Source organism: Ornithorhynchus anatinus, chromosome 9 (genome assembly GCF_004115215.2).
Source record: "Ornithorhynchus anatinus isolate Pmale09 chromosome 9, mOrnAna1.pri.v4, whole genome shotgun sequence".
Classification (NCBI taxonomy): Eukaryota; Metazoa; Chordata; class Mammalia; order Monotremata; family Ornithorhynchidae; genus Ornithorhynchus; species Ornithorhynchus anatinus.
In genome coordinates this window covers 15,796,688-15,821,803 of record NC_041736.1, presented here as the reverse complement: position 1 = coordinate 15,821,803, position 25,116 = coordinate 15,796,688, and the positions used below count along the sequence as shown (strand labels likewise).

The following is a 25,116-nucleotide window of genomic DNA, read 5'->3' as shown; positions in this document are numbered from 1 at the left end:
AGCTAGATTCACCTATTTACCTGTATCTATAGTATGAATGTAGTTATGAGTATTTACTATATACAGAGCACCGGGCTAAGCATGTGGGAGAGTACAATACAATAGAGCTGGAAGACACACTCTCCCACAGGAAAAGGGGGAAACAGGCATGAAAATAAATTACAGCTAGGGTATATGGCAGGGGATATGTACTTAAGTTCTGTGAGGCTAGGGAATGGGGTGAATATCAAGTGCTTAAAGGTATAGATCCAATTGCCTAGGTGATGCAGAAGGGAGGGCAAATAGGAAAATGAAGGCTTTGTCAGCGATTTCAGGAATTACCAACACAGCTGTAAAATGCAAATTTTAAAAAAATACATCCCAGTGAATTAAGTAGGGCAACAGCCTAGACCTTTCTTCCTTGATAAAAGAACAGGTGACAGAGCATACAACGGTACAGATGCAGTAGATTTTCCCACTTTTTAAACAGCATCTGTGTTCCATGGTTTTCAATAAGCAACTAGCCGTAAGGCAGTTGAAGCCACATAAAAAATACAGTAATTCCCAAGATCAACACAGCTGTAATACTTACTTATATGGCTAAATCAAAAAGCTTCTACCGAAGCTGAAAGGCCTTCTTCAGTGACACCTCCTGCAATCACAATTTTGCCCTTGTGGATGGCCACACCAAACATGGAACGTGGGGTTTTCATAGGGGCCAGATCTTTCCAGTCTCCTTTCTTGGGATTGTAGATAAATACCCTGTTGGTACACTTCCTGGGAATATCAAAAAAAATAAGTATTTCTAGTGTCTCCTTGAATTGTTACATCTCATTAACTTACCCAGTAAAAATTCATTCCATTTGAAATGCATATTATGAATGGCTACAGCAAAACATGAATAGTTCATTTTTTCATCTCAAATGTGCATCCATATGGCTAGGCAGAGGTCCTGCCAAAGTAGCACCTAACTGTGCACACAGGAACTGCTTTAAGATGAAGGATGCCTGGTCATATTACTGGAAGCCAAAAGATGTGGCTAAAATCTAGGAACTTGGGCATTGTTGAAACTCAAAATCTCAGCCCTTCCTACTAATTTACTGACCAACTTTGGACAAAACATTTTACTTTTTTGTGCTCCAGATACTCATTCGGCTGTACTGATTGGTCATAATCTATGGCAAGCTCAGAGCTGCCACGGTGCAGCTGCTTCCATCCACTGATCTTAAACTGAGTGCTTACTGTGTGTGGGCACTTGTACTAAGCACCTGGGAGAGTACAACACAACAATTTAACTGAATTATTCACTGCCAACAATAAGATTATAGTCTAGAGGGGTGAAAGACTTTAATATAAATTATGGAATGTGTACATAAAGTACTGTGAGGCCGAGGGGGCAATGGGCTGGCGGAACAAAGGGAGCACGTCAGGGTAACACAAGGGAGTGGGAGAAGAGGAAATGAGGGCTTAAGTCAGGGAAGGCCTCTTGGAGGAGATATGCCTTCTATAAGACTTTGAAGGTGGGGAGAGTAACTCTAGATGTGCAAAGGAAGGTCTTTTCCAGGCCTCAAAGAGCTGGCCTGGATCTGGTCTGCAGGCAGGTGTGAATCAGGCCGTAGCGGGATTTTGCCCACTGCCGATTGAGATGTTACATACAGCCCTTTTACACAAAAAGAGGCAGATGAAGTGTTTAAATTTTGAAATCATATATTGGTTTTGGAAATCAGGAATTTCAAGGATGTCAGTGTTTTGATACGGAGAAATCTAATTCTTTTCTCCAAATCCGTAGTACTTTTATTCTTTAATGCAATCTGGGAGTAAATTAGGTAGATGTTCTCAAAAGGGTCAACATGAATAAGAATAAGCATCACTTGTAATATTTGGCTAGGGGGTATCACTTTCAACTTAGACTGGATGACAGCATGGAGCAAAGTAATGTTCTTTAAATCCTATGGGAGTGACTCAAGTAATCCCATACCTTCTTTTAGATCCTGGCTCATTTCAAAGATTAACAGATGGTTTTCTTCATCATGACTCATATCTTCAAGGCTATTATGCTCATATTGACATATCCAGTGTGACCATGACATATCCAGCATGTCACACTGACATATCAATTTCCTGATCACTGCCCAACAGTAAGCAAGTGCAGGATTAATTTTAAATCCTTTGGCAGGGCTATGATGTTTCTGGAATCATCGCACTTCTTAATACCGTATTTCAAATCTATGTGTTATAGGAAAAAGTACTTAGAATAGTTCAGCTAACACCTAAGTGATTTCTAATCTTTCTTCTTTATATGTCATTTCTGCAAACAAGTCACAGTAACAAGGTCACAATTTCAATGATTAGGGACTAGGAGGCCGTAACTGAATGTGGTGAATTTCAACTATCAGCTAAATTAAGGCAAGAGCCTAATCTTGTAACTACCCCAACACTTAATACAATGTTTGGCATATAGAAAGTGCTTAAAACACCAAGGTGTAGCAGAAAGAGAATGGGCCAGGGAGTCAGAAGGTCATGGGTTCTAATCCCAGCTCTGACACTCATCTGTTGTGTGAGCTTGGGCAAGTCACTTTACTTCTCTGAGCCTCCGTTGTCACATCTGTAAAATGGGGATTGAGACTGTGAGCCCCATGTGGGACACAGACTGTGTCCAACCTGATTTGCTTGTATCCACCCTAGCGCTAGTACATTGCCTGGCACAGAGTAAGCCCTTAACAAATACCACAATTATTAGAGAAGGCAAAAAATCCTAAAAAAATGAAAAGCAGCATGGCCTAGTGAAAGTGAGAGGACCTGTGTTCTAATCCTGCCTCTGCCACCTGTCTGCTGTGTCAGTTGGGCAAGTCACTTCTCTGCCTCAGTTACCTCATCTGTAAAATGAGGAATAAGGACTGTCCAATCTGATTATCTTATATATGTCCCAGCACTAAGTATAGTGCTTGGCACATAATACCATAGCACTTAAATACCATTAAAAATTATTATTACTTTTGTTTGTTCTACCTGATGTCTCCCGGCCTCTCTGGTTGCCAGGCTCCTTCTTGCCATTTCTCCCTCGCCCCACATGCCCTGCTAATTGGGAGAGAGGAGTAAAGTGGAGCCTGTAAACCTCCCACCAGCATCTGGTTTCTTCAGTTGCTTCACTGGCATAGAAAAAATACATGGATCCATTTTTGATCCCTCGAGACAGCATTATGGTACTGAGTGAAGGACTTATACAAAGCCAATCCAACTGCAAAATTACCCATGGAAATGTTTTCCTTAATTTACTTCAATGACCACTTTTTCCAGAGGCAAACTCACCCTTCCAAATTCCTCCTAATTCCTGACTGAAACTTATGACCAAAACATTTTTAACATGTATTTTTTAACACAGAATTTCACCTGCAGTCTACTTTTGGTTAAATGGAACTTCAAAACAAATTTCCTGGTTTTTAAGATCTTCAGATTCTTTTAGAACTACTGCAGTTAATGCTGACATATCTTTTGTCATTTTCGTTCTCTCTAATGACTGGAAAACATATCAGGAGAAAGTCATGCCACACAACCCAACTCTTTGCTATTTTAACTCAAAAACATTTTAAATAAGGGCCAGTTACTATCATCTCAGCAAATGAGAGGGCTTTTTGACAGTCCTTAGTATCTAAGTTAAAAAAGAGAATTGAATTCGGATACTCACTTGTCATCTGTCTTTCCACCCAGGCAATATATCATTCCATTATGTGAAATCACGGTATGGCCATAGACCTTAATGGGAAGCTTTTTGACTTCACTCCATTTTACAGCACTGCAATTGGGACACAATAATATTTATGAAACTTCAATATAAACTCCTTTAAGCATGCTCACTTAACCTGAATGAAACACCAACATACACAGGGTCATAGCTTAATACTGAATCCAGTGATGCTTCAGTCTGAAGGTCTTTGCCGGCAACTACGTAGATCTTGTCATCTGCTTCTCCCAGTCCGAAAAGACATCTGGCAGAAGGTAGAGGTGGAAGGCCAAGCCACTCAGATGCTACGTTATCAAGCTGAAAGGATTGATAAAAGAAAAAGAATTATGAAGTGGTCAGTAGAAGTTGACAAGTGTACCAAGGAGAGATTGTTAAGCATGCTTTTCCTATATTTTAGGGTAAACTTAGATATTTAGAAACCTTACATATCAATCATTCCATACCTAATTACAAGAGCATAGCTTTGCACCAACAAATTACCAAAAACATTTTAAAATTAAACTACAACTGCTCCACTGTTGAAAATTGAGCAGGATCCCTTCCTGGAGACTGAGGAGGATAACAGTTGAAAACTGCATAGTAATCAATCCAGCAAAAGTATTGATTGAGCATTGACAGCGTTCAGAACACTATACTAACAGCTCGGGAAAATATATTACAAGAGAGTTGGCGTCTCCGATCCCTGCCAAGGAACTTACAGTCTAAGGAGATAGACATTAAAATAAATTACAGATAAGGGAAATAAGTAGCATATAGTAGAGCTGCAGGCTCCAGCCATCCTTCTTCCAGCCCTGGACTTCCCCAGCTGAAGGCCAGGGTAGAGCAGAAGTGAGCCCAGTCCCTTCTGCTGTTGATCTCCACTTCCTGCACAACTACTGGATAACAACAAAAGTACATATCAGGGAGTTTTCAGGAGATATCTCCTTTCTTTCCTACTTGTTTATTTTGAAAATAATGTAGTAACTATGGTATCTGCTAAGCGCTTATTATACGCCAGGCACTGTACTAAGCACTGGGGTGGATACAAGCAAATCGGATTGTACCCAGCCCTTGTCCCACGTGGGGCTCACAGTCTCAATCCCTATTTTACAGATGCGGTAACTGAGACCCAGAGAAGTTAAGTGATTTGCCCAAGGTCACACAGCAGGCAAATGGCAGAGTTGGGATTAGAGTCTATGAAAATGCAGCCGCGCTCCTAGGATAGCTTTTAAAATCAAGAGTTTTGAAAAAAAATTTTGAGTGAAAAGTTCAAATTTAAATTGCCTTGCCTGATCATAGCCACACATTTCTAGATCAATAGCCATTCTAAGGATCTGCCACAGCTGCTCTTTGATCTTGGGCTCGGCATGGCCTAGTGGAAAGAGCACAGGCCTGGGAGTCAGAGGGCCTGGGTTCTAATCCCAGCTCTGCCACTGGTTTGCTGTGTGACCTTGGACAAGTCACTTAATTTCTCTAGGCCTCATTTCCCTACTTAGACTGTGAGCCCCAGGCAGGAAAAGGACACTGTCCAATTAACTTCTACCTACCCCAGTGGTTAGAGTGGTGCCTGACACACAGTAAGTGCTTAACAAATACTGTAAAAAAAAAATCTTTACTGGCCTATATGCATCTAGCTAAACCCTCTATGTCAGTGCTTGGGGCAGCTGCATTAGGAAATGCAGGAGCCCTTTCCATGGACTGTCCTGCTGGGGAATAGGCACCATTTTACATCCCCTACAATTTCCCCTTATTTCTATAAGTTTCCTTCTCTCTTTCTTGGTGGATGTCAATCTCCAATTTTCTCCCTTTGTTTCTAGCAAGCTGTCACTGACCTTTTTTTTTTGTACTTGTCACTCTGCAGTTTTAATTTTCCATTTTGCCCAACTGCTCACCCATGGAGGCAGATGATCCAATATATGCCCTTGGAAAAATTTTAAGCTTTTTTTCCCTCAGTTTACAATCTTCACAATGCTGAGGCATAAAAGTGTTGGCATACTCACTCTGTTCCAAGAGAGAGAAATCAGAGTGGCAAGCCTACTTCTTCTCTTTTCACAGATCTTTGTCGACACATAAAAGATTCTGGTTTCTGAATGATGACAGTGGAATTAATGGCTATTTCTCTAATATGAAAGTATTCAGACCAGCAGAGGAGGTTAGGTGGATGAGAGATTAAGAGGCCTCCAGGGCGAACCATGATGAGTATTTCCAGGAGATCAACCCTTCAGCCGATTTTTTTTTGTTCATTTCCACTCAGTTGATACACTTGTGTAAGCTAGACAATTTTTATATCTTCAAATGAAAATTCATGAAATTTAAGTTAAATTTAGATAGCAATTACTACACTAACATTTACTTATGATTTAAAATGAAGACTTGGCCTTCTTAAACGACCACAGTTTTATAAAATATAAAAATTCTAATATGAATGATATTTTAACCTGGGAATGATGATTGTAATGTTCTTTTAGGATGAAGTTTCTCTTGCTTGGCATTTTGTTTCATCCTCTTGGCCTGCACGAGCACTGAGGAATGGGTGGCAACAGCAAGCTAAAAATGTAGCTGGACTGTTATGTAGAACCACTGAAAGAGGGGGCTAGAAACAATTAAAAAAAAAGATAAAACCAGAAAAGGTCTAAGAACAAAGGATAGGGTGTGTAGAGATAACTAAGTCCAAATGAAATGGACCATATAATTTAATAAAACCACTTATAAGCCCTTGCTATATCTCAAGTGCCGGGGTAGACACAAGATAATCAGAGCAGACATAGTCTCTTTCCTGCAAGGGGCTCACCATCGAAATGGAAGGGAGAGCAAGTATATTATCCCCATTTTACAGATGAGGGCACTAGAGGCTAAGTGATCTGCCCAAAGTCCTACAACAGGCCAGTGGCAGAGTTGGAACTTGAACCCAAGTCACCTGACTCCCAGATTCCCAGATGCAGGTCCTTGTCTATGAATACAATTCTTTACCATAATTAGTGGACATTCAAATTGGCTGTAATATGTTTGTGATTTCATCATATTTCTCAGACTGTGACTATAGCCTTTGAGATTTAGTTTGCTAATCAATCAATTGTATTTACTGAGCGCTTGCTGTGTGCAGAGCACTTTACTAAGTACTTGGGAGAGTACATTAGGGAAGCAGCGTGGCTCAGTAGGGAAGCAGCGTGGCTCAGTGGAAAAAGCACAGGCTTTGGACTCAGAGGTCATGGGTTCGAATTCCGGATCGGCCACTTGTCAGCTGTGTGACTGTGGGCAAGTCACTTAACTTCTCTGTGCCTCAGTTACCTCATCTGTAAAATGGGGATTAAGACTGTGAGCCCCACGTGGGACAACCTGATTCCCCCGTGTCTACCCCAGCGCTTAGAACAGTGCTCTGCACATAGTAAGCGCTTAACAAATACCAACGTTATTATTACATTATAGCAGATTTGGTAGACATGATCCCTGCTCTCAAGGAGCTTACTGTCCAAAGACAGTGTCATTCCTTAAAGATAAATTTAAGTTAGGAATTTGCTTATTTTGCCTGTATTTCAGCTATTGATAATTATAGGTTTTATGTATTTGGAAAATAAAATATTTCACTTAAAATTAAAAGTTTTTCTGTGATACTTCAGCATCAAGAAGCAGGAAAATGGTCTGGGGGAATTTGAGGGTGAAAATAACTACCATTTCCAATATTGCCATTTTAAACTTTATATTAGTACTGCAAAAATTCCACCCCCGAGAAAGCATACTGTGAAAGCCGCTCCGAGATACTTACTTATCTTTGGCCATTACAGCTCAAGTGTCTGACTCTCCAGGCCAGGATTAGTACATGAGCTAAAAAAACTCTCATGAGCTACTTACTTGTCAAGTATGTAGTACTGGTTAAACCTCAGCCACTGGCTCCATCATAAACTGCTAAATATATGTACTGCAAACATGTAAATTAGTCTGAGCCAAATATGACAACTGCCGTATAGTCTAGGAAAGACTTCTTTTCAATTCCTCCTGAACCTTACCATCATCGTAGGAAGCTGTCACAAAATATTTTTATATTTCTTTTGCTTCATAAAACCCATTCTCAAGTATTGGTATAACTATGAGCCAAAAAGTGACAGAATGAATAATAATGTTGGTATTTGTTAAGCGCTTACTATGTGCAGAGCACTGTTCTAAGCGCTGGGGCAGATACAGGGTAATCAGTTGGTCCCACGTGAGGCTCATCCATTTTACAGATGAGGTAACTGAGGCCCAGAGAAGTGAAGTGACTTGCCCACAGTCACACAGCTGACAAGTGGCAGAGCCGGGAGTTGAACCCATGACCTCTGATTCCGAAGCCCACGCTCTTTTCACTGAGCCACGCTGCTTCCAAATCCTAAAATCTGTATTAAATATGAATGAAAACATGGGCAACTTTTCCAGAAGAGTAATACAATGTCCAGCTGATCCAAATAGGTGGATTTTCAAAAGCAGCCACTTCATTACGACTAAAGGATTATCATGGCAAATATATCAGTGTAAGGTTACTATGCATTGCTTCTCTTTACCTCCCCTCAAATGGTTCCAGGAAACCTGGGATAAGGATAAATATCTCATTTTCATTAATGTTTCATTTTCATTTAAGGAAAAGTTTGGCCAGTATTCTTCAACTAAAGATACCTTTAGTCTAAATTTAGCACAATCAAGGAAGATATTACAAAGGCAGACTGAAAACGCTGGCCCTCTAGGGCTGCTAATGGAAGATATGGATAGTCATTGAAATCCACAACATGGTTACTATTTTAACCAGAATTTTCAAGTCTCCTTTCTTCCTAACGTTTTACCAGAGCTGCTGCTAGGGAGCAATACTGACTGACGAAAGGGTCATTTCCCTTTTTGTCCCAACCTGCCCTGGCAGGAGGAGTGCTAAGAAGCAATAAAAAAATCAACGGCAGGAAACGAGTCAGGAAAAGTACAAAAACTGGATACCTACCAAGTAAGAGAAGTAGCATGGAATAGTGGAAATTGCACAGGGCTGGAGTCAGAGGACCTGCGTTCTAATCCTAGCTCCACCACTTGTCTGCTATGGGGACCTTGGGCAAATCACTTAGCTTCTCTGTGCCTCAGTTACCTCATCTGTAAAATGGGGATTAAGACTGTGAGCCCCATGTGAGATAGGGACTGTTTCCAACCTGATTATCATGTATCTACCCCAGTCCTTAGTGCAGTGCCTGGGACATAGTAAGTGCTTAACAAATACCATAAAAAAAACTACGTATTTAGCCCCCGAATAATTAGGATTTAGCAGTATGTGCCACTGACTCCAAAGAAATAAAGAGGTACCTGGAAGAAGTACGACTGTAAAGGTTGATCCTTGTTCTCTTCATCCACGTATAATCCTCCCACAACAAACACTTGATTTTGTTTGGTGACGATGCTGGAATGATTTCTGGGAATCTGCTCGGCTAACGCAGCAAGGTAACACTCATTTTCGGTGGGGTCGTACGCCACTGCCGCCGTGTCATTGATCAGAAGAATGAGGTCTTTGACAAACATTCCATGTCGGGGAATGTCATTCAGGTACCCAGGAAGCAAATCTTCATCACCCACATCACCGTTCATCTCCCCTGAGCCTGCCTCCTTAGCGGTTTTACTAGGTTCTGGAAGTTTTCCTGCAAAGGCATCTTTCAGAACTTTGATTTTTTTCTGGAGGTCAGGGTTACTTTTAATGATCTCATCCTTCTCAACATGATCTTTGAAATATTTTTCTGGCATAAGACGGAAACGGATGCAGTCAAACACTTCCCCAAGGCTCTTGGCTCTATTTTCTTTGTCTGTTCGGACCCATTTCATTACCGCTTCAAACACCGCTTCTTCCTTTTCTACATTTAAGCTGTCATTGGAAACTACAGAGATCAGTTCCTGGGGAGAGAGTTGCATAAAGTCTTCTTCCTTGCAAATCTGAACAAACCGATCTGACACAAATTCACGGGCAGACAGAGCCAACCTTGGGCAGTCAAGGAGAAGACCTAATCTCAGGATGGCTAGGCAGTTGCCCGGGGCCAGTCTTTTTTGAAGGTAGGAAACACACACGGTGAACACTGAGGGAATCTGAAAGCGGCTGGCCAAGGCAAATATATCTTGCACGTTTCCGTCGTTGAGGTCAATACTAGCTGAATACAAGTACTTGATTATCAAGTCCAGCAGGGCGGGGTCAACGTTATCGAGGACCATCTCTTTTTTTTTATCCTCGCTGATTTCAGATAAGAAGTACTCACGGAAATACGGGCTACAAGCTGACAGAATCAATCTGTGGCAAGGGAGACTTTTGTCACCTGCTTTTAGGGTGCAGTCAATGAATTTCTTCTCATCCAAGAGATCCTTTAGACCGTCCTGAAGCAGGGTGGATTGGTAAAGACGCAGCTCCTCAGTGAGTTCTCGCTGGGAATCCATTTTTGAACAGCCTGGGTAAGGATCCGTAGACCTTCAGCTCCTTTCAGCACACAGTCCTAGCTGTAAAAAAGGCAGATCAATGTACTTCGCCTAGCTTCAAGCCTTTGCAATTTAATCCCACCGGCTAAATATAGTTGCGGACTCTTATAACCTGGAATTTAGGATGGCCATTTTGGAAGGAAGAGTTGTTCTTGCAGCTGTCACGGATTGAAAGGAACAACTGTCGAGTTTAGTCACTAGAGAAAAAAGCTACAAGCTGAGACATTTAAATTAACTGGAAAACATGTGAAATGCATATTAAGGAATACGCTAAGAAAGGCAATGGGAGGAGGTAAATTAAAAGCTACAATTGTTCCGCAGGGATTAACAGAAATCAGAATGGTAAAGAAGCTTCTTCAAAATTTTGTGTGGTATGCAAATTGCTAGGCAGGCAAAATGAACAGCGCATTGCTCATAGGAGAGCTGTCTCTGTATCAGTTACTTTTGGCTCTGACCTCTTCTGGTTACTCACCCAGGGGAAAATAACAAAGAATATTTAAAACAATTTTACAGAGTTTCTACCGAAAAGAGAACAGTTTAAAACAAAAATCTAATTACTAAAAATTGGTTAAAAAAAAATCCAAGCCAAAAACTTTCCAATGGTATTACAGCATACGTACCTTTCATTACAATGTAGACTTCTTGTGGGCAGGGAATAATAATGATGATTATAATAATGATTATGGTATTTGTTAAGTGCTTACTATGTGTCAGGCACTGTACTAAGCACTAGGGTGGATACAAGCAAATTGGGTTGGACACAGTACTTGCCCATATGGGGCTCACAGGCTCAATTCCCATTTTCTAGATGAGGTAACTGAGACACAGAGAAGTGAAGTGACTTGCCAAGGTCACCCAGCAGACAAGTGGCAAAGCCAAGATTAGAACCCCCGACCACCTGATTCCCAGGCCAGTGCTCTATCCACTACACCATGCTGCTTCTTGATGTCAGGGGATGTGTCACTGACTTGTTTTATACTTCCCAATTGATCAGTACAGGGGAATGCATTATTGCAACCAGATGTGCAGTGTGGTCTTGCATTAGAGAAGCAGTGTGGTCTAGGGGATAAAGCATGGGCCTGGGAGTCAGAGGGACCTGGATTCTAATTCTGGCTCTACCACTTGTCTGCTGTGTGACCTTGGGCAAGTCACTTCACTTATCTGTGCCTCAGTTATCTAATCTTTAAAATGGGGATTAAGACTGTGAACTCCATGTGGGACAGGGGTTGTGTCCCACCCAGTGTGCTTGTAAGTGCCCGTCACAGAGTAAGTGCTTAACAATTATTACTACCTGAATATTGTCAGTGGCTTTTATAACTTAGATAATTATTAATACACAATTTCAATAATAGTAAATCCTTCTTTACCTGTACAATCTTGAACTATTTCTCAAACAGTACCAGTGGAGAAATGTGGACCAAATCAGGTCCATTTACAAACTTGAAACAAACTACCCATCTTAGTTGAAGAATACTTCCATCTTTATATTAAATGTGCCAGTGTGGGAGATTTGGCTTGTAAATGGATTATAAAAGTAATTGTATATAAATGTACATAATCAAATCTCATATTTTCCTGAAATTAATTATGCTTCAAAGATCATTTTAATTACTGTTTGACTTAAATGGATGAAAAATAAAAGTTGAATATTTTAAAGATGTATTTTAAGTTCTTACAAATGACCAGTAGGTGTTTTTATCCATTTCATACCACAGTGTTAGCAGTGGTACTGTCAGCTGTTAAAACAACAGCTGAGAAGAGCTTGTCGACTCTTTTTCCATTTATAGATAGCAGTGTAGAAGGTTTATCTCACTAGAAAACATAACAGCTGCTTCTTCAATTCTAAACAATAAGTGACTCAGTTTTCCCTTCACGCCAACATTTGACATTTAAAAGGTCTAATGAGTCAGAATCAAATCTACTGCATAGGAGGTTAATCCCTTAGAGGTCAGCAGTTTTATAATAAAATACCTTTGATTCATCTGCTTCTTATGTAGCAGGTACAAGTTCAGTGAGATACGTTCATTACCTTTTAAAACAGTATTTAGAAAAAATGTTTTAGGCATGATTTAAAATATGGCACGTCTCTGAGAATTGTCAGCCTATTATTATGTACCTACAAGTGATGCCAATGCAGTAATTAATTTCTGGGCAAAATGGGTTTACTTTTGTTCCGCTTGCTTTTATGAAATAGCCAGTATGTTATGATTTAAGGGATCCTAAATTTCCCAATCTTTCACCTTAATTCTTTCAGGTTGAAGAATGCACAGTCCTAGAAAGAAGAGGGTAAAAGGATCCGCCCTCACATCCAAATTCTCTTTTTCATTCAGGTTTACACCTGAAGAGAACTTTTCCAAAGTGTGTGGCAATAACTATTAAATCACTGGGTTAGAGGTTGGCCTAGATCAATTCCCGTGTTTTGGACCTAAAATCAAACCCCATATTCGTAAAATATTTGCTATCCATTGGATTCTCTTTCTTTTTTAAAAGAACTCCAGACATTAACCGAGCATGTGCAAGTCAAATTCTAACAATTCCTTAGAAAAACAATGAGTTTTCTGAAAAGTGCAACAAAAGAATTTTTAGTAATGGAAAATGACCAAAATGAAAGTTTAGGCAATTTCTTGGGAAACTCAGAGTTTTTTTTTTTTGCTTAAATGATCAATTATTCAACCTTCCATTTTCCCCTATGTAGATACAGCCTACACTATTTTTAGATCATTAAAAGATGCTGTAGAAATTCACTTTATTCAATATGATTTGTCAATAATGTGATGTTACATCAACAAATCAATAATTTTTAAATGCAATAAAATATGCATAATAAATAAATGCAATATTAACATACAATTTCATTACAATTTTAATTCTGGGAGGAGGGATGGAAAATTGGCAGGAAACACTTTAATAAATGCTTTGTTTTCTATTTCCAAAGACATTCTAAAAAGCACTTACTGAAAATATAATTACCACTCCATGTCATATTACTATATTTGCCATTGATGTAAATATCAATAGAATTAAATTCCTCTCCAGCTCAACTAACTACTTCCCAGAGTCCCTGCAGGGTGAATCCATCCTTCAGTTTTTCAATCGCAAGACCCAGTTCTTCTGAAAATACAGGTTCACGGTCTTGTTGCTTTATGGGAAATGAGAAGAGGAAAAAAAAGAAGGTTTCAAAATGTTTGTGATTACTAAATGTTAAATATGAGAAACCCAAGAGAGAAATATTTTACCTTATTGCCATCAGCAAAATAAGCCTAGAAAAAATGAGAAAAACACATATCAGTCATTATGCAGTCAAGATCCATGACTGGCTTTGCTATGCAGATCTCTCCCATTTCCTTTCTATGTTTGTTTCCACAGTTTCTTAGGAGAACAACAGAAATTACCTGTCCTATTGTTACAAGTGAAATTCAAATCACAATTTGTATATATTTGAGCTAGTTGGAAGGTAAGGACTATATAAACCAAAATAGTAACCCTAATCTTTAACAAGGTAAAAAGAATGACTACGAAGCCTACATAGGGATCACTGACAGTTAATCACTTGGCAAGTAGAAAATTATGTCAGGTCTACTGGAGAAATAAACAAATAATGCAAGACTGAAAATGAAAAGAGTTGTCAGTGGCTCAATAATCTGTTGAATGGTCAATTCCTGTGCCCTCGTAAGATTTAACATTTAAATGAGTGACTCAGGTAGTGAAAGAGAGCATGTACATTAGTTTATAAATGGTACCATAAAGTAAAGGAATGGAATTCAATGCAACTAAGTGAAAGGGCCAATCAAAACAAAGATGAAGTTGAATAGGAATAATTTCAGAGTAGTTCACTTGAGAGACAAAACAAAAGCTAATACATATTAAAGATGGGTAAAGACTAGATAAGAAGATGTTCTGTGGGTTGCAGTGGATTACAAGTTAATGAGTCACGGCAGTTTCCAGAACTAACCTGACTCTGAGGTTATTAATAGTACTTTAAAATGTAAGATCTAATTAGTAATTCTCTTAGTATAGTTAACATTAGTCAGACCCAGAGGGTCCTTTAAGATGGATGTAGAAAAGCTCGAAAAGATTTAGGAGAGGATGATGAAAATGATTCGAGTCAAAATTACGACCATGAAATGAATTCAAACTATTTAATCTATATGGGGAGTAACCATATAAAATATATATAATATATATGCATACCTAATATAAAAGTCCATGAACAACAACATAAAAATAATCAAAGGGATAACTGTGGTACTAAGCCTTTACTTTGTGCCAAACACTGTACTTACAAGATAATCAGGTTGGAAAAAATAATAATAATTCAATGGACTACTTACTACAAACGCATCTGTGTGTTCATCAGATTCTATTTCTACATCATCTTGAACTTGTTCAACTGTCAGGTCTTCAAGTGGCTGAGGCTGAAAATGAAGAAATGTAAATAAGCTCAAAAGAAAAACTGAAACATAAGACGATCAGTTTGGGTTTTTTTTTTTGTGGTATTTGTTGAGCACTTACTATGTGTCAAGTAGACACATGTTAATCAGGTCAGACACATTCTGTGTCCCACAAGGGGCTCACAGTCTAAGTAGGAGGGAGAACAAATATTGAATCTCTGTTTTGAAGTTGAGGAAACTCAGGTGCAGAGAAGTTAAGTGACTTGCCCAAGGTCACAGAGCAGATAAGTGGCAGTGGGGGATTAGAACCCAGATTTTTCTCACTCTCAGTCCTGGACTCTATCCACTAGGTTGTGTTGTGTTTTCATTTTTATACTTCAGAACTGTATGGGTTCCATAATCCATGAATCTTTTGTTGAGAACAGCACTAAATATATCATCATTAAAAGAGCAGTAGGATTAACAGAAAATAACATTTTCAGGTAGGTATGGAAACAGTTCTTCAAAGAAACATAATTTTAAACTGTTTGAAGTCTTGAATGACTTCATTTGCATTAACATCCAAATGACATGCAAGCATTGAAAACAATCTGAATGCTCTGTTTTACCCATTTAAATGTGAGAATAGATTCATATAATATCTGATTGTTTTTAATAGCAATGTAATTTTAATTTTCCACCAAAGACTAATTACGTAGGATCTATACTTCATATTAAATTCTAAAATCAAAGTTCAAGTTTCTATAACCTAAGAAGAACACCTACTGGTCATTTAGTAGTGTTTAAAATATCAATCCAGTTATTGATAATTGCCATTTGGTATTTGTAGGTTTGAATAATACCTCTCATGTAAATGAATATTATTTAATGTATTGAATAGAATACCTTTTCTTCCATTTCATAATCCACTCCAAATATAGGACTCACAGAGTAGACTTTGTGAAGTGAATTTATTTCCTTCACTGATTCTTGGAGTTTTTCTACTGGGTCTATTTTAAAACCAAGAACATATCCACCACTCTGTCAAAGAACCACAGAAACATTGCAGATGTTTAACCTATTAATAATAGCAATAACAAGAGAAACAGTTTACAAGATTTCATTGGTCAATTCATGGAAAAATAAAAGAACTGATGCAATGCCATTAAGCTTTCTTACCTGCTGAGAGCTCTCTATTACAAGTGCTAAACCAAATTTTGAGTCTCTGATCTTTATCGAACGCTAGATGTTAAATGAAAAAAGAAGAAAATGAATTTTAATTCCTGGTGCCAATAACTTCTTAACACTATGTTCAGAGTATTCTTAAGTCATTAGACTTTTTATTGCACACACAAAAATATAAAAAATGCCTCTTCTATATTAATGAATTTCCAAGATCAATTAAAAGAACTCACCCACAAAACTCATTCCAAATGAGTAAATCCAATGAAAACAAAAATCTCCTAAAATTGAAATACAAACCATTTCCATTTAACCAAAGACACAGTGAGCAGTAATCCTTGGCTAATAAGTGTTACAATTGTACTGGAAAAAAAATAAAAGAGCTAGACAGCAGGTCTAATTTTTACAAGCTCTAGTTCCCCAAAGACTTTGGATGTGGAACAAATATTTACTCCCAAAATTCAGTCACACAGTATTCCTATAGTGTGTACATAAGCATTCCTATAAAGCCTGGAAATAAGGAAAGCTTGCTCCATAGTAATTGTTCACATTCACACATTTTGCACAGGTATTTTCTTTGCTAATGTGACATGCCAAGCACCAACAGGCTTGCATTATTGGAAGAATGTTATCCAATTCCCTAATGGCATTTGATGCCCAATTATACTTTCCTAGCACTTAGTATAGTGCTCTGCACACAGAAAGAGCTCAATACATACGACTGATTGAATGAAAGAATGAATGGATGAATTTTTTGCCTAGATGCAGAGTGAAGCTAGGTACTGTAGCAGAGCTAAGTGTGCTTCATAACATTGATTAAATCCAGACAGCCAAAATTAAGATACAATACTCACAATCTGAAGATACGGTATGCTGACATTAAAGCTGTCGTTCATATTTGCATGCCAAACAATCCGTACATTAGTGACAAAAAAGGTTCCCAGATTCCCCTGTAAAACAGACTTTCATGAGAATTCTTACTCATGATCATTTGGTTGAGCACTAAGGACACTTCTAAATAATTGCAATCCCAAGACACCCAGAAGTCAGCTTTTGCTCCCGACTGATGGTTTTAGTCTTTCTAGGCACCAGCCCTGATGCTCCCCAGGGAGTGTCAAGGCACTCTCCAGAGTCAAAGCAGGTCAGCATCAGGAAAGAGGAATAGTGAAAAGCCATTAGAAAGGAAGTGTGGTCTAGTGGAAGGAATATGGGACTGGAGTCAGGGTTTTGAATTAATTTTCAATTAATTACCTGGTCACTGGATAAATTCCATACTCCATTGATTTTATCATACACTTGTTCTTGCGGTAATAATCTCAGCTGCTTGTTTTGAATTAATGCGCTTCTCAGCTTGAAATCACGGTACATTTTAGAAGTTTCATAAGCTCTACAATGATGAAAGACAAATAAAACAAAATGTATTTTTCACATCTCATATGAAAGTCTAGTGTACCAATTGTCTCTTAAGTGGTTAATATCCTATAATATGTTTTGGTCCAACTATAAATAACATAGTGTTCATTCTTCTTTGCAATGAACTTTGGTAACTACTTATAAAAATCCCTACTCTCTATTCTCTAAGGTATAAGATCTTTTTAATATGTACAGATTTACATATTTAGCCTTAATTTCAGAACTTCTCTTAACCATCCATTTCAAATGAGCAAATGCAGGAATTTGGCTTCAAAAATGTGATATTTAAGGAGATGTCTGTTTTGACTGAAATTCCCAGATTATTAACCCAAACTACATTGTCCAGGCTCTGAATTATGAGGGCAAGTTTATATAAACCCAATATCAATAAAAGGTTTTTTTTAAAAAAATCTGAATTATCCTTTTCCCCGCGTACTTGATTAAATTCACTGTCAAACTGATCAACTCTCCATTTTAGTCTGCATGAAAAACCAAATTAATCATTTGCCATTAAGATTTCATTCTAAAAGTGTTATTACTTTTAAAAAATGTGATATTCTTCTGAAATATCTGTTACAGTTTGTTTTGTCCCTCAAAATAATCTGGAGGAAGAAGTTACAGTTTTACTCCAAGTATTATTAATAAAAATGTCAAATATATACAAAAGTACATGAAAAAGTACCTGTGTACTGCAATGACAGAGGTGAAAAGTCTGGGACTCCCAGGCACTACATTGGTAAATATAAACTCAAAACGAGTGTTATTACATTTGGTTAGTATATACAGAGCTTCTGTTTGGCCTCGTAACTTCTGAAAAGACAGATGGTTAACTTCTTAACACAGAATATATGTATTAAACATATGTTAAATCTGGCTCGTTTGGGGCAAGAACATGTCTAACCAACTCTGTTATACTGCATTCGCCCAAGTGCTCAATGCTCTGCAGATAGTAAGCGCTTAATAAATACAATTGATGGATACTCATTTCATATTTTAAGAGTTAGCATTAATTTTTATGGAACATGCTTAATATGTTTTCAAAGGTTTTTTCCAAACTTACCGAGTTAGCTGTTCTTGTAGTAATATTTATCATGCAGTTGTAACCAACAGCTATAAATCAAATGCACAGAATGGAAAAAAAAATTAAAGAGGAATGGGAATATTTCCCAAAACATCAGAACCCTTCTCTTCACATGCTGAAAATGTAATGCGATACAAGTTTATTAAAAGCATAGAGAATTCCACATTTGCCTGAAAAACGGATAACCAGGGATTCAATTTTGAGTGACACTGACAGTACCTATTCCTAGAGAAAAAAAAAATTTGAAGGGCTTTTTCAGGTTCATCTGGAGAAAGTGTCTAGCAGAACCATGGGATGAAGAAGATAGTGAGATTCGTCTCATTGTCTAAGTCTTTTTTTGTAAACAATATGGCAGGCTTAGGAACTCGGGGTTACCTAATGCACTGTAGGAAAGTGTGTGTGTGTCTGTCTCTCCATATAAAAGGAATGGGTAAACTGCAGCTCTTCTTCACCTTTTGTGCAGTTTGTGGTGAAAAGCTAGATAACGTGATTTATTATTATTTCATCCTGGTGGCAGTGGGCTGGAGCATGCTGCTGTTCCAGTCCTCTCAGCAGCGACCCCCACCCATCTATTCATACATTTACTATGTATTATAATTAAATTATATACTTACATAAATTGACTCTGGGTAAGGCCAAAGAGTGCCAGATGATTCTCAAATTGGTCACTAGCAATCTACCTGAAAAGAAAGAGAGTAACGATGCTTAGTTAGACCTTCAAATTCATATAACTTTCCAGTTGTGGCTTCACCTCCAGGCCCCGCCCATCTGTGGGCAGTGATGTTGGGTGAAGCAGCATCAGCGGACTGGATCATATCTTTTACGTTTGTTTCCACCCAAAAGTTGAGCAAGGTGTTTGGTACATAGTAAAAATATCGTAATTAACTAATGTAAGTTTTTACTGAGCTCTAGGTAAAATGCTGTTAGGCGACTGGGGAATATTCTTCTGATAATGTGCATCTATCCAGATTGAATGCTCTATAGTGTCGGAAGAAATAATTGTGCAAATGTACATACTGGCAGTCGATGTGTGCGGGCTAGATGTGAATTTTCCTTAATGCAGGGTGGACCACCATGAAAATGTCATGTTGAGAAGGGAGTGTATTTAGAATGTTGGGGACTTCGCTGTTCCTGAAATTGGCAGAAGGAGAGGAGCACTGAGTTAGTTTTCACCCTCTAAGTCATATTCTTCTCATCGCTTGGGATTGTCTTCAATTGATCATTTCTTTATTAATTTCCAAGAGCCTAATACAGTCCTCTTCACAAAATGGGTGAATAATAATACTATCAACAACAGCAACGTATTTAAAAATATATTGGTGAATGAGTGAATAAAGGTGAAGTTTCTTTCTAATTTCCTTTTATCATGCCCATAAAGAAAAAAATAATTAAATGGAATTTCAAAATTGTTTAGGCCGCAGGAATTGTCATTTCAGGATAAGATGCATCTGGTCGGGATTTTGTTTTCAACCAGGGGAACAGGATGCTTGGAGGAATTGTGTAATGGTTTCCCTACTTTAGAATCCCCAAGAGAAGGTGTACTTACCTCTATCCCCATTATTTCCTTTGGTATCTTCAATTGAATCCAAACAATCTATAAGGACCTCTCCAGCTCTTGTCTTCATTTGTCTAAAAGAAGTTCAAAAACTCTTGAGTTTTCAGTTTCAATGAAAACGGGTTATATTAATCCATCCCAAACTATTTCCTTCTCAAAGCCTCTCCTCTTGCGAACTTTCCTATCACTGATAACAAACTATTTCATCCACAAGTTTTAAACCTGGATGTCCCCTATGACTCCTTTTGGTATCCCTCATAAGAAATGCCATTGCAGGGTCAGAACAATACAACACAGCCAAAACCAAATTCAATCACCAGCAATGGCAACGAGGCTCTTAAAGGAAGTAAGATAGTTCCCTGCCTTTGATATTTAGCCTCATGATTAGGGTAAAATGTGAAATACCCATAACTTTTCTTTTTTATTTCAGCTTTCCCAATTATGGACTTCCCATCCGTGACTTTAGCCAAACCTTTCCTGAGCCTATTGGAATTTTCAGTCTGCACAACTCTCTAGGATGGTGATTTTTTATTTTGCAACTAGCACATTCAGCTTGCCACTTGTGTTCTGTTGTGAGAGTGGGTGAACGACAATTCAGTGTGTGCCTGCCCAATCTCTTTGTGATTTTATGGGCTTCCATGCTACAGTCTTCATTTTTCATTCATTCATTCAATAGTATTTATTGAGCGCTTACTATGTGCAGAGCACTGTACTAAACACTTGGAATGTACAAATCTGCAACAGGTAGAGACAGTCCCTGCCCAATGACGGGCTTACAGTCTAATCGGGGGAGACAGAAAGACAAAAACAATAGCAATAGAGTCAAGGGTAAGAACATCTCATTAAAACAATAGCAATAAATAGAATCAAGGTGATGTACATCTCATTAACAAAATAAATATTTTTCCGCACTGAAGTCCCCTCTAACCTATTCAGTCTATTCTCCTAAGCTTTTCCATCTCTCTTTTCATCCTGGAAGTGAGTTTAGAATAGACTGGTATATTCTCTGGTCCCCTTTTCTACAAGAGAGTTACAGGGGTGACATGCCAGTCCTTCAATACAGTGGTTGTTGGTGGCAATGAGTTAATAATAACAATGTCGGTATTTGTTAAGTGCTTACTGTGTGCAGAGCACTGTTCTAAGCGCTGGGGTAGATACAGGGTAATCAGGTTGTCCCACGTGAGGCTTACAGTTAATCCCCATTTTACAGATGAGGTAACTGAGGCACAGAGAAGTGAAGTGACTTGCCCAGTCACACAGCTGCCAAGTGGAATTACACATTCCCTTTTGAGTTCTACAACTTCCCCTTCTTCTAATTCTTTCCTAACCCTTGGAACAATGTCAATCAGTGGTATCTACTGAGCGCTTACCATGTGCAGAGAACTGTACTAAGCACTTGGGAGAGTATAATAGATAGGGAAGATATGCTCCCTGCCCACATGGTACTTAGAGAGGGAGGCAGATATTAATCTAAATTAATCATTTACAGTAACTCTCCCCTTTCAAAGCCTTTTCGAAGATGTATCTCCTCCAAGAGGCCTTTTCTGACTAAGCCCTCCTCATTTCCTATTTTCCCACTTCCTTCTGCGTCACCCTGACTTGCTCTCTTTCTTCGCTCCCCTACTCAGCCCCACAGCCCTTAGGTACATAGCCCTAACTTATTTCTTTATATTCACGTCTGTCTCCCCCTCTAGACTGTAAGCTCATTATGGGCCGGGAACGTGTCTACTAATTCTCTTGCATCGTACTCTCCCAAGTGCTTAGAACAGTGCTCTGCACATACTAATTGCTCAGTAAATACTATTGAGTAATACACTGCTGCACAGAGTAAGCGCTCAATAAATACTAATTAAAACACAGCTATGCATATAGTAAGCGTTCGATAGTACTAATTAATACACAGCTATGCGCAGAGTAAGCGCTTAATACTACTGATTAGTACACTGCTCTGCACATAGTAAGCACTCATACTATTAATATACTGCTCAGCATATAATAAGCATTCAATAAATACTATTGACTAATACACTGCTCTGCACATAGTAAGCGCTCAATAAAAATCATTAATACACTGCTCTGTACATTGTAAGTGTTCAACAATACTATTAATACACTGCTGTGCGCAAGAGCTCAACAATACTATTAATAAACTCCTTTTCATAGTAAGCGCTCGATAAATGCTAAGAGCTCTGCACACAGTAAGCGTTCAATAAATATTACTGACTAATAAGCAGCTCTGCACATAGTAAGCACTCAATAAAAATCATTAATACACTGCTCTGCATATTGTAAGCATTCAACAATACTTTTAATACACTGCTGTGCACAAGCAAGGGCTCAACAAAACTACTAATAAACTCCTTTTCATAGTAAGCGCTCGATAAATACTAAGAGCTCTGCACATAGTATGTGCTCAATAAATACTATTAATACAGTTCTCTGCATATGCTAAACGCTTGATAAATACTAATAATACAGTGCTCTGCACATAGTAAGCACTCAATAAAAATCATTAATACACTGCTCTGCATATTGTAAGCATTCAACAATACTTTTAATATACTGCTGTGCACAAGCAAGGGCTCAACAAAACTACTAATAAACTCCTTTTCATAGTAAGCGCTCGATAAATACTAAGAGCTCTGCACATAGTATGTGCTCAATAAATACTATTAATACAGTTCTCTGCATATACTAAACGCTTGATAAATACTAATAATACAGTGCTCTGCACATAGTAAGAGCTCAATAAATACTCCTATAGCAGTGCTCTGCACACAGTAAGAGCTCAATAAATACTCTTATTGCAGTGCTCTGCACACAGTAAGAGCTCAGTAAATAATAACAATAATAATGTTGGTATTTGTTAAGCACTATGTGCAGAGCACTGTTCTAAGCGCTGGGGTAGATACAGGGTCATGAGGTTGTCCCACGTGAGGCTCACAGTTAATCCCTATTAGACAGATGAGGTAACTGAGGCACAGAGAAGTTAAGTGTCTTGCCCAGAGTCACACAGCTGACAAGTGGCAGATCTGGAATTCGAACTCATGAGCCCTGACTCCAAAGCCCGTGCTCTTTCCACTGGGCCACGCTGCTTCTCTACTATTACTACAGTAATACAATACTATTACTGCAGTGCTCTGCACATAGCAAGAGCTCAATACTCTTATAGCAGTGCTTTGCGCATAGTCAGAGCTCGATAAATACTATTAAATGAATAGGTGCTCCTATAGCAGTGCTCTGCGCATAGTAAGCGCTCAGTAAGTACTCTTACTGCAGTGCTCTGCGCACAGGAAGAGCTCGGCAGGTACTCTCACTGCAGTGCTCGGCGCATAGTCAGGGCTCGGCTGGTGCTCTTATTGCAGTGCTCGGCACAGAGTCAGAGCTCGGCAGATGCTCTTATTGCAGTGCTCTGCACACAGTCAGAGCTCGGCAGGTGCTCTTATTGTAGTGCTCTGCGCACAGTCTGAGCTCGGCAGGTGCTCTTATTGCAGTGTTCTGCACACAGTCAGAGCTCGGCAGGTGCTCTTATTGCAGTGCTCTGCACACAGTCAGAGCTCGGCAGGTGCTCTTATTGCAGTGCTCCGCACCGTCAGAGCTCGGCAGGTGCTCTTATTGCAGTGTTCTGCACACAGTCAGAGCTCGGCAGGTGCTCTTATTGCAGTGCTCTGCACACAGTGAGAGCTCGGCAGGTGCTCTTATTGCAGTGCTCCGCACCGTCAGAGCTCGGCAGGTGCTCTTATTGCAGTGCTCTGCGCACAGTCAGAGCTCGGCAGGTGCTCTTATTGCAGTGCTCTGCACAGTCAGAGCTCGGCAGGTGCTCTTATTGCAATGCTCTGCACAGTCAGAGCTCGGCAGGTGCTCTTATTGCAGTGCTCTGCGCACAGTCAGAGCTCGGCAGGTGCTCTTATTGCAGTGCTCCGCACCGTCAGAGCTCGGCAGGTGCTCTCATTGCAGTGCTCGGCAGGGACTATTGATTAATACAGTGTCCGGGGGCCCCGTTGGGAGGTGGGCGTCACTTACTGCGACGAGACGTCGAAGCGGACATCCCGGTCCTCCCACAGAGCGTCCAGCACCGACATCTTCCCGCCCGGCAACGGCGTCTTTCCTCCTCTTCCTCCCTCCTCCCTCCTCTTCCTCCCTCCTCCCTCTCCCTCCTCCTCCTCTTCCTCCCTCCTCCCTCTCCCTCCTCCTCCCTCCTCCCCCGCCCCCTCCGCCCCTACGGGCGCCGCCGAGGCCCAATCTTCCTCTGCGCCTGCGCAGCGCGGGAGAAGGCTGACCGAAAGGGGGCGCCCCAGCCTCCGCCGCGGCCGCGGCTTGAGCTCGGGGTGAAGCAGCGTGGCTCAGTGGCAAGAACCCGGGCGGGGGAGGCAGAGGTCCCGGGTTCGAATCCCGCCCCCGCCCCTGGTCAGCTGGGGCCCTCTGGGCAAGTCACTTCACTTCGATTAGACTGTAAGCCCGTCAAACGGCAGGGACTGTCTCTATCTGTTGCCGACTTGTTCAATGTTGGTATTTGTTAAGCGCTTACTACTACTAATAATAATGTTGGTATTTGTTAAGCGCTTACTATGTGCCGAGCACTGTTCTAAGCGCTGGGGCAGCCATAGGGGAATCAGGTTGCCCCATGTGAGGCTCACAGTCTTCATCCCCATTTTGCAGATGAGGGAACTGAGGCCCAGAGAAGTGAAGTGACTTGCCCACAGTTACACAACCGACAAGTGGCAGAGCTGGGATTCGAACTCATGAGCCCTGACTCCAAAGCCCGTGCTCTTTCCACTGCGCCACGCTATTCCCAGCGCTTAGTACAGTGCTCTGCACATAGTAAGCGCTCAATAAATACTATTGAATGAATGAATTCTCTGGGCCTCAGTGACCTCATCGGGAAAAGGGGGATGGAGACGGTGGAACAGCCTCGTTACAACCTGTAAATCTACCACAGTGCTTAGAACGGTGCTTTGCACATAATAATGTTGGTATTTGTTAAGCGCTTACTATGTGCCGAGCACTGTACTAAGCGCTGAGGTAGACACAGGGGGAATCAGGTTGTCCCCCGTGGGGCTCACAGTCTTCATCCCCATTTTACAGATGAGGTCACTGAGGCCCCGAGAAGTGAAGTGACTTGCCCAAAGTCACACAGCTGACAAGTGGCCGAGCTGGGATTCGAACCCATGACCTCTGACTCCAAAGCCCAGGCTCTTTCCACTGAGCCACGCGCTCAACAAATACCATCACTATTATTCTAGAGAAGCAGCGTGGCTCAGTGGAAAGAGCCCGGGCTAGGGAGGCGGAGGTCATGGGTTCGAATCCCAGCTCTGCCCCTGCTCAGCTGGGTGACTGTGGGTAAGTCACTTCTCTGGGC

At 40.1% G+C, this 25,116-nt stretch overlaps 2 protein-coding genes across 2 annotated transcripts; both read right to left on the bottom strand.

The window, feature by feature from the left end:
• Positions 1 to 303: 303 nt before the first annotated feature.
• LOC100083421 (kelch-like protein 41) lies at positions 304 to 10,859 on the bottom strand. The gene is made up of 4 exons (XM_029072467.2): positions 9,008 to 10,859; positions 3,861 to 4,018; positions 3,665 to 3,772; positions 304 to 756 (listed from the first exon to the last, which is right to left on the bottom strand). Exons 1-4 carry the CDS (start codon positions 10,115 to 10,117, stop codon positions 585 to 587), a joined length of 1,548 nt encoding a protein of 515 aa, XP_028928300.1. The 5' UTR covers positions 10,118 to 10,859; the 3' UTR covers positions 304 to 584.
• A 2,007-nt stretch (positions 10,860 to 12,866) lies between these two features.
• BBS5 (Bardet-Biedl syndrome 5) lies at positions 12,867 to 23,910 on the bottom strand. Its single transcript, XM_029072608.2, has 12 exons — positions 23,781 to 23,910; positions 19,749 to 19,831; positions 18,817 to 18,882; positions 18,182 to 18,231; positions 17,804 to 17,931; positions 16,960 to 17,095; positions 16,563 to 16,658; positions 15,706 to 15,768; positions 15,433 to 15,567; positions 14,488 to 14,571; positions 13,393 to 13,416; positions 12,867 to 13,295 (listed from the first exon to the last, which is right to left on the bottom strand). Exons 1-12 carry the CDS (start codon positions 23,837 to 23,839, stop codon positions 13,194 to 13,196), a joined length of 1,026 nt encoding a protein of 341 aa, XP_028928441.1. The 5' UTR covers positions 23,840 to 23,910; the 3' UTR covers positions 12,867 to 13,193.
• Between the last annotated feature and the right edge of the window lie 1,206 nt (positions 23,911 to 25,116).